The 11,718-nt window shown below is 31.2% G+C and overlaps 1 protein-coding gene and 1 long non-coding RNA gene across 2 annotated transcripts in view; one reads left to right on the top strand and one right to left on the bottom strand.

Annotated features, from left to right (window-relative positions):
• Positions 1–15: 15 nt before the first annotated feature.
• LOC139491640 (protein toll-like) lies at positions 16–2,323 on the bottom strand. Its single transcript, XM_071279418.1, has one exon. It carries the CDS (start codon positions 2,249–2,251, stop codon positions 44–46), a length of 2,208 nt encoding a protein of 735 aa, XP_071135519.1. The 5' UTR covers positions 2,252–2,323; the 3' UTR covers positions 16–43.
• Positions 2,324–3,324: 1,001 nt separating this feature from the next.
• Positions 3,325–11,718, top strand: part of LOC139491638 (uncharacterized) — a 31,127-nt gene continuing 22,733 nt past the window's right edge. The window contains exon 1 of the long non-coding RNA XR_011656601.1: positions 3,325–3,868. This is a non-coding gene — a long non-coding RNA (uncharacterized lncRNA). The remainder of the gene's footprint in view (positions 3,869–11,718) is intronic.

The raw sequence follows: 11,718 nt of genomic DNA, 5'->3' as shown, positions 1-11,718 counted from the left end.
GAATAAGTACATCTCTGAACAAGTAATGTTACAGTTTTATTGTTTATATATCTAGCATGAACATCTCCTGACTGTGCAGTGATTTAGCGGTAAATTTTATGTTTGCACATTTTAGTCCATTGTTTGTAAGAATCGGGGAACCTAATCTTTCATGAATGTCCTTGAACAAATGATGCTTCCTGTTTGAAAAGTCAATGTCTGTTCCAACCCGTATGAAAGCTTTAAGTTTTTCTTCACGGATTTCTGACGACTCTAACTGATGGTAATTTATAATTATGATTTGCCTTTCCTTATTTTGTTTAAAGCTATGCCAAATGTATTTCCATTCGACAGTCGTCCAAAACGTATCTTCAGTGTGATATTTGTCACAGAGTATAACTATATAATTCTTACAGCTATTTATATTATTAATTAATGCTTCTTCTCTGATATCCCCGAACTTTCCGTCTCTACAAGGTATAAAAGTCTTATAACAAGCGCCTTTCAAGTAGGATGCCAATTTTTGCATAACCCAGGAACGCAGTTCCGCGTCATTATCATCAAAAGATATTAAAACATCGTATTTAAATAATGGGTAAATTTTCGTAGATTTCTGATTTATGAAACGTCTTTTCAAGATGAACAGTTCGTAGCGGAATGTATACAATACACCGAAAACTCCCAATAGCAGAGCAATTAGTATTCCAAATAAAATGTTTAGAAATATCAAATTAGAGTCATCATTGCAGAAATTCCCTAAATCTAGATCAATCGTTGAAACATATTCATCCCCGATAAAGCAGATAATTTCAGTTGTGTTTTTGCATTTTTCTGCTCGCTTGTTTTTCACCCAGTCTACAAGCCACTGGTCACCACAACCGCATGATATTTTTATTTTCCCCAATTTTGTTATACAGGGATCAAATGATTGAAAATCTCGAGGTAACTCATTCATATTGTTGTCAGACAAATCAAAAACTGCGTTGCTGTCTATAGATTCAATGGCATTGCTTGAAATTGTATTTAATTTATTATTTGAAAGTCTAATGACAGACGATCTGTTAAAATATTCCCGATATTCTAATTTTGTAATATCGTTTTCATCAAATAGCAAGGTCAAGTTATCGCCTTCAGGAACATAGGTAGGCAACTCAAGTAATCCAACTCCGGTACAATTAACCACAGTTCTTCTGTTTTTCGGTTGATAAAAACAGTAACATTCTTTTGGACATTTATCAGCAGACGACTTGTTACAAACCAGCAAATGAAGTTTATCCTCCTCCATAAAAAAATCCGTAATTGACACTCCACGGTATTCCGGTGGATCCCAACATGTAACATTGTAGTAATCACGCCAGATTCTTTTTAACGTATCTTGTGAAAGTTCAAGAAACGGTTCCATTCGGCAATCACAGGTCCATTTCATATTTTGCAAAGAAAATCCAAATTGCATGACTTTTCCTAGAATACTAATGTCGTCTATTCCTAGATCTTTGAAATCAAACCATTGTGTGATATCATTTGAATTTAAATTTACGAATCCTCCATGATAAATTTTGTCGACATCAATTTTAAAATTCTGTTCATTAACTATTTTAACGATGTTATTTGAAGAAAAATCATACTGACAGAAACGGTTTTCTGGAATTAAAATACTCATATCAATTTCCGTCATATTGTTGAAGGACAGATCAGCCAAAAAAATTGACATCGTTGTTCCTGCCAGAGCGTATGGTTCAACTGTTGTAATTCCATTATGAGTTAATCTTAATACCCTTAATAAAGGTAAATGTTTAAACGTGTCCTTCCCAATTGAATCGATGGAATTATGACTCAAATCAAGTGTATCTAGTATATGTAAACACGATATATTTCCTATCGATGAAATTTTATTATTAGTGGCTTCTATTTCTATCAAATTCACAAACTCGCATACATTGTTTGGTAGTTTGGATAAGAAACCTTTGCTATGTACAAAACGCGCATTAGCAACGGTTGTATCTCCTATCAGTTGAGCTGTACCCCCTCTACGTGTATACTCCAAAACTAAATCATATGTCAACGAATAAAGTTTCCAAGATGGTTCAGCCCAACACGTGCAGCAGTCATTTTTCGTCGTAACATATAGTGCCGGGTCTCGTGTACAATGATCAGAAGGGCAAAGTAGATCTGTTCTGTTAATAAACGGTGGAATCCACTTTTCCCATGTTTCCGTTTTTAAGTTTTGTATGCATTGAGCAATAAACAAAAGCGAAAAAAAATGATTAAACATTGCGTGTCTGGCAGTTAATGTTCAGTTGCAGCTATCTGTATACTATATGTGTTTAACTATATTTTCCGTGTTGACAATACAATACATCTTCATTTGTTATATTTCAACCAATAGAAATGCTAGATATAAGTATGCTGAACATCTGTATAATTAGTTAAATGTAATTCGTTCTTGCAAAAGGTAAGTTATATCGCGATTACTTATACAAAAGATTAAATTTAGATTGAACAATAGCTTTTAACTGTGAACAAAAGAAAAAGATACGTCAAAATATTGCTTGTCACGCACTTTCTGTTCAGCTTCAGCGATATCAAGTTAAATGTAAATTACTTTCGTTATCCAATAGTTGCATGATTGATTATTATATATCAAAGGATGGAAGTTACATACACATGTCCAATGTTTAGAAAGTAATGAACATGCAATGCTTTTTATATAGATATGCCACTTCTTGTCTTTGCAGTACCTATTATGTCGGTTTTTTTCATTAAAATTTCAAATATTGTTGAAAAAAACAAAGGAAAGTTTCTTCTTGACTTAGTTCAGTAACGTAATGTAAACTGTGCATTTATCGTAATACAGTCGACCTCGTTGTGTCGAAGTCGAAGGGACCGGACCAAAGTATTCGACTCATCCGAGATTCGACTCATCCGAGGTCGAGTGTGTCGTCATAAATTTTGAATGCATGAAATACGGTATGAGATGTGTGTAAATTAGATAGAATGAACAGTGTGCCTTTTTTTTTCTCTCAATATGACACTTTATAATTGTGTATTCAATCTCCATTTTTGGTCCTTCGTTATAATCAAAAACACAAGTACAGATACAAATCATGGACAAACAAAATCAATAGTCTACACAAATATTTCATGTATTTACAAAGGTCAGTCGCTATAAATTATAAAAATCACCCGCGGCACGAAATAAGTTCTAAACGGTCTCTGATTAGGTCGTCGGCTTTACATTAAAATATCATGAATTTACTATAAATGTCCTAATTCTTTTATATATTGTAATTAATGAGTTTTAACTCTAACGATTCATTTAATCTCGGCTTGGGTCATTTAAATTCGTTTCGTTTTTATCTCAGGTGAAAAATGTTTAACACACTAACATTCCGCTTGAACGATCAACAAAGGTGTTAATTAACGGTCACCATCAACATGTCATTTTAACTGTTATACAAACAAATATGTTTACTCAGCTTTAATCTCTTTTGAAAATGATTAGTTGACATAAGAAATACATCAGACTTCAATTTTTATCATTAGGTCTGCATCTTTCGAAAATTCTTACTTTCGAAGTTAGAGACATCGGGGTCAATAAACATTATTTTTTTCTTCGACGGGACTATAAAGTTTACTCGACTTAACCGAGTATTCGAATCAACTGTATTAAACAATGTCAAGCTGTAATTGTGGATTTGTTAAAATAACAGTGTCATGTCTTTTTGTGTATTTAAAATAAAAAGAATACAATGACGATGAGCTGATTTAAAAACCCATAAATTTACAACGTGCACTAAAATTGTACGTTAACTCTGTCATGGTTGTTGGGATCATTGAAAACACGGATATGAGGCAGATGAAGCAGTTTGTGAATAGCATATCGAATATAGTAAGCATTTATATACATTTGATTTAAAAAAATTGATGTTAACGATGCAAAAACTATTTCAGATCTGAAGATGCAAGAATAAATTTGAATAATTTGATTTCAATTTCGAAAATTTACATCCTCTCTATAAATTTACATTTCGGTGCATTCACGTACACATAATTTTTCATTTAAATGCATGGTATATCCATCAAAACAGGACTTAAAATAAAATTTAAAATCTTTTTCAAATATACCTTGAAGCGAGACTTATGTTACTGCAACTGACCTCGATTTTTTTTATTAACTGGTGTCATGTACCACCTTGTCTGTAAACAGTCTATTTAGGTGCCAAAATGAAATTAAAACAACGCACTTTACATTAGAATTACACATACTATTGGTTTAAAATATCTTCCAAAGTCATTTTTCAAAGACACGTTAAATAGCTCTCCAATTGCTTCGGGTCTTTTAAATCATTGGCTTTTAATCATCTGGCTTTTGAGCGTTCCTGATGAAGGTAAATCCAGAATAGCGTATTTGTATTGCCTGATTGCACAAGTGTTGATTTCAATAAAAAAAATCTTCAAGCATGCTGATTGGAAGACAACTTTTGAAAAACATATGCAATCGCTAGACGGAAAATATTACACTTTTTTCATTCAGATAATTTACCACATGTTGTCCATGTGTAACTTTTGAAGCATTTTTTTTTCTGATTATCCCTATTTAATAGCGATCAGCGATGAATTATGTTAAAAACCCAAGTTATATGATTGTTTGGTTGATTGTCAAATTAGGAAATCAACCTTCAAACTTTGTACTTATTTCAAGTTTGATGACATCACATTATTAGAGTAATTCAATCAAGAGTAGGTTCAGGGCATAAAACAAATCATCTCATCCTCGGTTGACAATGATTTGATTTTGAAAGTTTACAAACTGGTCTGTCGACTTTCTATAAGATTATATTTTTTATTAACAATCATTCTCATATTTTAAAAGCCCCATCTTTTTGGGTGCAGAATGGAAAAATACAGAAGCAGTTATGAACTTTCGGTTTTTTAATGGTAGAAAATAACTGAAATATTTGAGAATCTGAGGTTTTTACATATTAGAAAACAATTCTGTTTTGTAGTTTTTACTTAATATATTTCTGAGAGTCTATATTTTTACCTCATGTTTGAATTTAAGATTTGAAAGTTAGTGTCACAACATGGACAAAATCGTACAAGTAGTCTTCAGTTGCATTTCTGTAAATATTGATAATGCAATTTCCCATAGAAACTCCTTTTACGGCTAAAACTGTACTACTTTTACTATGAAGTTTTGAAAAAAATCTTCTCCTAGAATTGAAAGTTCATATGCACTACAATTTTTTTCAAAGGTCATAATATAGGGCATATTTTCAACGTTTATTTGCCCTGAACTTTTCAGAGTTTAAACTAACACTAATTTTCTTAACTACCCCTACCTCGAATGAAGGTTTACCACAGATTTCAATGTAAACAATTTTGCACATGTATATTTACTGGTAACTTTCTTAAGTTATGTCTCAATGAGATGGAACACAGAGAGCATAACTGGGAACCAGTATGTAAACAAAATTATTTTTCTATAAATATTAAAGATCTCCCCAAAAGAGGTTAGTTTTAAGAAACAGCTGTATTTACAAAGTGCAACCTATAGAAAGACAAAAACACAGCCAATTGACTAATAATTAACTATTTTATGTAAGTTCACTCTTTACAACTTTATTCGGTTACAATTAAGGTAGATAGGGTGTCTTCCTCCATTTTGGATTTTGAAATACTAGAAAACAAGGTCTAGATCTTTGATGAAATGTGCAAATTTTTATAGTAGTAGATAATTCATGTGTAAGAATTTGCATTATAATATAGAAAATGCCATGTTTGATCATATTTATGAATGTATTTTACAAAAATAAGAATTCTTTTGTTTGATTTATTTTTTTCCAACTTTGTCAAATAAGGGGAGGCAACTCAAATGCAAGGGCAAATAATTCAGATAGTGTTACTTTTACAATAGAATGTGTTAGGAATTTACCCATTTTTACACGTAGCAAGAAAACGAAACCGGTGACCCCATTTTTTCTTTTTCTTATCTGAAAACATAATATTGCAGCTATCTTCTCATATTTTATCTCAAAATTCTATGGTGTGGTTTGCGTTTTATGGCGGAAAAATGGGTTTTCCATGCATAATCTATACAAAATCTTGACATTTTTGACAACCTGTAGTGTGAAAATAAGTCCGGTGACCCATTCTTTTTATTAATGTTTTTAAACAAGCAGGATATGAACTACATTTTGGCAAATTATTAAAAGAGTCTATGGATTATAATTTAGACATCCCATCTACTTTAACGTATTACCTAATTATTTATCTGGAACACTACAGTTGGTAAAACTTCATGTAACACAATACTACCCTTTTGTTCCTTTTTTATACTAATTGTTTGATTTTACGCATATTTATTTAATTTAAAAACATTCTTGGTGATCCTTTTCAATTAACAATTTGTACAAATAATCTTCACATAGCATCTAGTCAAATATACTTTTCAAAAGAGGGATTTACGCACCTGTTTTTTTAATGATAAAAATCTATCGCAAAATGCATCTACTATGGATATATTTATTTTCATGGGTACCAGTTTTCGTGGATAAAGGAAATCTTGTGTGTTCGTGGATATTTAATTTCGTGGTTTTGCCGAGGTATGCATACAAGCCGATAGAAAATGTGTCACTCGTTGAACATTAAATATCGTGGTTTACCTGTACCAACAAAATTCCCTAAATTTGGTATTCAATTAGTAGGGTATTTTTATATGAAGGACCATTATACATAACATTGTTAAGTTTGAAATTTTCTGCTCAATCAAAATCGCTTAAATGAGGATTATCTTGCTACACTTGATACCCAACTTTAACCCATCCTTCTGCATCATTACCCAACTTTTACGCATCCTCCTGAATCATTACCTTACTTTTACCCATCCTCCTGCATCATTACCTAACCTTACCTATCCTCCTGCATCATTACCAAACTTTAACCACCCTCTTGCATCATTACCAAACTTTTTCCTATCCTCCTCATCATTTCCCAACCTTAATAGATTTTCTGTATTTAAAAAATAACAAATTTACTATGGTTCAACAGACAATTTGTGTAACATAACCTTGATATATCGAAAACTGTCCGAACAATTTGAGAACTAATATTTGTTAATCTAAATGACAATTCTTTTCCTTTCTTTTCACACCTATCACCTGATTAACCGTTTTTAATTTGTTCACAGTTGCATAAAATAACCAATCAACAAATCCCAATATATTGAATAAATAAAATTTGATATTCACCATGTTATTTTGAAAATGATCTACATATGATGAGGTAGCAATACACAGTTCGGAGTTCAGTTTCGCATTTTGGGCCCTGTGGATTTTTCAAATAGGAAAGTTATTGTGTAATAAAATAAAAGCAATGAAAAGGGGATGGTAAAATTCATAAGGGCAAATTTTAGTATTTTTTCCTAATTGTTTATTGCTACCTTATGGCATACTTACCAAGCTCAGAATTGTATACTTTAAGACTTTTCATGCCACAAATCTATTGATATTTAGATTCTAAATCAATATCTGAGAAAATTAAGTGTTTAAGAATGACAATATATGTCAATTTTATTGTTTACAGTCCTTAGCAACCAAAATTAGACATTTTGACACAAGGCTTATATTTGTACTCTATCGGCTTTACTCTTGCTTCTGATGGATTGGGCTGCATGTAGTAGCCGAAGTATTGAACGTGTTGGTTTTTTTCTTGCGAATATATCAAATTATTGTTTTTATCAAGATTTCATGTTACATTTTGGCATATATCAAATGTATAGTTAAATCAGATGTAAGAAATTGATTCGCTATCACCAAGTTTTTTAAACAAGTCTTTGGTATGCAATAAGCATAAAGATTAACATTTTTATGCTTGAAATTGCTAAATTTTATACAATGTTGCATCATCAGAGATCTTATTAAGATATTCAACATTAAAAAACTGACAAAAGAGGTACAGTTTTTAAGATTTGGCTAAAAATTGAGGTAGAGACAAAATTTTACACTTTGACTTGGCACTTTTCTTTAAAATCAGTTTTTGTCGCGTTTCAGTGTCAACTGCTAACCTTCATAAAATATTCATTACTCAACCAATTTTCAAAAATAAAAAGCCATTTTACTCGTATTAGCTAGCAGAACTCAGAAAATGAGTTAAAAGGGGAATTTAAAAAGATATTTACTATTAAGGTAGCAATACACAGTTAGGAGTTTAGTTTCGCATTTTGGCCCCTGTGGATTTTTCAAATAGAACGTTATTGTGTAATAAAATTCATTTTTAGACAGGTGAGTGCTAATTTAGCCTTCAAAGATGGTTTATAAGAGCATCAAGATTAGTTTATACATGTTTTATGGGCTGTTTTCTGTTTGAGAATCCGTATTTTCATAGCTAGACCGGCCATCGATCCAGAAATTAATGTACTGTTTACAAACATTCTTTTTCTACACGAAGTTTTTGACGCATTTTTACAAAAAAAATAAGACGAAAGAGATATGATTTTCATTGGATTTGCTGAATGATATATATACACAGTTTCAGAAAAGGTATTACTTCAAGCGATTGAAATTCTACTTTTAGTAAAATTTGGGGAAATATGTGACATCTTTCCCCCCCTTTTTGCAATATTTTATAACAAATAAATGCAGATTGTTGCCATGGATACACCGAAAAGAAATTATATTTTACCATTTTATATACTGGATATAAAATCTATGGAAGATTCTGATTACAAACATATGCCCATAAATATGACACAAACAGTAAGCTTGATATTGCAAGAAAGCAATGAAAATGGGATGGTAAAATTCATGAGGGCAAATTTTGGTATTTTTTCCTAACTGTTTATTGCTACCTGAGAGACATTTATATTGAAATACTGATTTTTGTTGTTGTTGAGGATTGCACATTTTCAGTAGTTGATTGCATATTTTATCAGTATCCTGAAACATGTTCAACACTCTATATATATTTTAGATGCAGTTCGACATTCTTCCATGATAAACCAATACTGAAATCAAAAGCTAACCAAACATTTAAACACATTTATTCGGAAATGATATATTTATAATACTTTGTGAGGTCATTAAGGATTGCATATATTGGTATTCATATTGATTCACTTATAGGGTCTTTTTTTCATCGGAATTAAACTCATTTATTCTAAAACCATTTGTTGGTATGATACGGGTTGTGTTCTTCTCATATATTTTATTATAATATGATACGAAACCCCTAAGGATATGGATTGTACTGTATTTTCATATGATTAAGACATAATATTTCAATCAGTTTAATTGAGGTATAGAGCTTGCATGTCAGTAACTGCTAGTAGTCCTTTGTTAACTTATTATCATTGTCAATTTGCTCAATTTGTCTGTTACCTATTCTGACATCGGATTCGGACTTCTTTTAAACTGAGTTTTAATGTGCGTATTTCTATATTTTATTTATTCTACATCAACTAGAGGTATAGGGGAGGGTTGATATCTCATTAAATATATTTATGTATTTATACATATGGTATTGGTGAGTCTTATGTGCTTTATTAATTTTAAGTTCATTTAAATGTTTTGGGTTTAGTGTAATGTTCATTTTCACTGAACTAGTACATAATTTTATGTAGGGAGCAGCTGAGGACCACCTCTGGGTGCGGGATTTTCTCGATGCCTTGAAGACTCATCGGTGGCTTTCAGCTGTTGTCTGCTCTTTGGTCGGGTTGTTATCTCTTTGACATATTTCCAATTTCCATTCTCATTTTTAATAATTCTTACTATCCTCGAGAAGATATTCACTGTCTTGATGCATTGTTTCATTGGCATTCATACCACATCTTCTTATATCTATGAAAATTGTAAAATTATATTTTCAACAGAATACCAAATACACATATTTATGAGAACCTGTACCGCTATAAAGTTTTAACTGCTTTTACGTCATGGTCGTGTTCACCAGTAGATTCTTAGCCTACAAACAAAATGTATTTTTACCTGTGCATAAAGTGATAATGCAATAGCCAAACAGATAAGCAGAAATAATTTTAGCATAACATATGAATTTTTTCATATATATATATAAGATAATAAGATAAAACACCAAAAAGATCAATAAAAAATAAAAAATGAAGATAAGAATAAGTTAAATGTAGTATTGCTTTATATATGATGGTATAGTATATTGTTTAAAAGAACTACATTTTATATATATGAAAATGGATAGTAGTTGCATATCTGTTCTCCAAACTATATAAAGGTCTTGGAAAAAAGGAAAGGCAATAAAAATGATGTTAACAAGAAAAGTGCAATATGCTATTCGCATGGGAAACTCACTGTGCACAATGTTATGTCAATACTTTAGGGAAAAGCATATCACAGCCGAGGTAGTTGTAATGCTAAAGTAGTATCAATTTTATCAAATAAAATGACTAGATTTTTTTTTTGAATTTTATCATAGAATGTTTGTAAGATAAAGAAGGCAAAATTGTTTACTTAATACAGATATCGATATTTATAACAATAATTTTACATAACTAAATAAAAATCTATATGCTTCTAAAACAGAAAGAAATGGAAAGGCATATTTAGAAAAAAGAACGCAACAGAAGCATACTGTCTATTAATTGAATAATTGTCAGTGATAATAAATGAAACATTAACATATAAGGACAGAAAATGTAAACTTATAGCAAGAAAAACAGAAAACTTGTGAAACACAATTTCAAAATTGGAATCGGAGTAGATTATTTTCTAACAAATTCTGACATGAAAATAAGTACAGATATCCTTCCATCAGTAAACATCTGCTTACACTTATTTCCTAGTTGCAGTCAAAGTTTCCTGTTCGTCATCACTATCACGCATCTTTGAATTATTTGATTGCTATTTTAACGTGAACAAAGCATTATGTGTACGTCCTTATTTCCAATGCACGTGTCTGCGTTCGCACTCATCCTAAAGGATTTTTTTGTTTATTTCATTCCTTTGCTTTCTTAAAAGGCTCGAAGAGTTGTTTATTTTACAACTGTACATTTGCCTCTGCATCTCATTCCCTTAAACCATGTATTATTTCAAGGAGTAGGCAATGTCCGTTATAATTATCTGTTATAAAATATTAAATCCTGTGCAAAATCCCTCTCAATCGACTCTCTTGCAACGGAACTACACATACTGACACGTTTTTGTTTTCTTCCACATACACTGTAAAATAATCTGTTGTAACAAATCGTCTTTCTTCAAAAATTGTTAGGAACATTTGAATTTTAAAATGTTTTAATAGATTGTCATCAGCCTTATTCCCCGTAGCAGTTATTTTGCTGATGATAGAGGCTAACTAGTCTTTAGTTATCTATGTTGTGTCTTGTGTACCATTATTTGACTGTTTGTCTTTTTATTTTGTAGCTTTGGCGTTGTCAGTTAATTTTCGATCTATGAGTTTGACTGTCCCTCTGGTACCTTTAGTCCAACTTTTACTAAACTTTCAATGATTGAGAGGAAATGAATTCAACTTAAATCTGACTAAATCAATGTTACATTGTCATGATCGAAGCATTTGGTGGGGGGAATGTGTGCATCTTTATCTCTATTAAATAGGGAGTATTCTGAAAAAAATATATAAAACCATGTTTGATATCTAGCATGAGAAACGCTTATGTTCGGAAGTCTGTTTTGATGCATAAATGCCTTAAGAATGAAGCCCCTGTATATCTCACTGAAAAGTTTAAAGAAATGCCAGAAATAAACCAATATC

This window comes from Mytilus edulis, chromosome 10, assembly GCF_963676685.1.
Source record: "Mytilus edulis chromosome 10, xbMytEdul2.2, whole genome shotgun sequence".
Lineage (NCBI taxonomy): Eukaryota > Metazoa > Mollusca > Bivalvia > Mytilida > Mytilidae > Mytilus > Mytilus edulis.
This window is presented reverse-complemented; position numbering and strand designations above follow the sequence as displayed.

Coding starts and splice junctions, on each gene's coding strand:
- LOC139491640 (XM_071279418.1), bottom strand. CDS start 2,251: ATGTTTAATCATTTTTTTTCGCTTTTGTTTATTGCTCAATGCATACAA.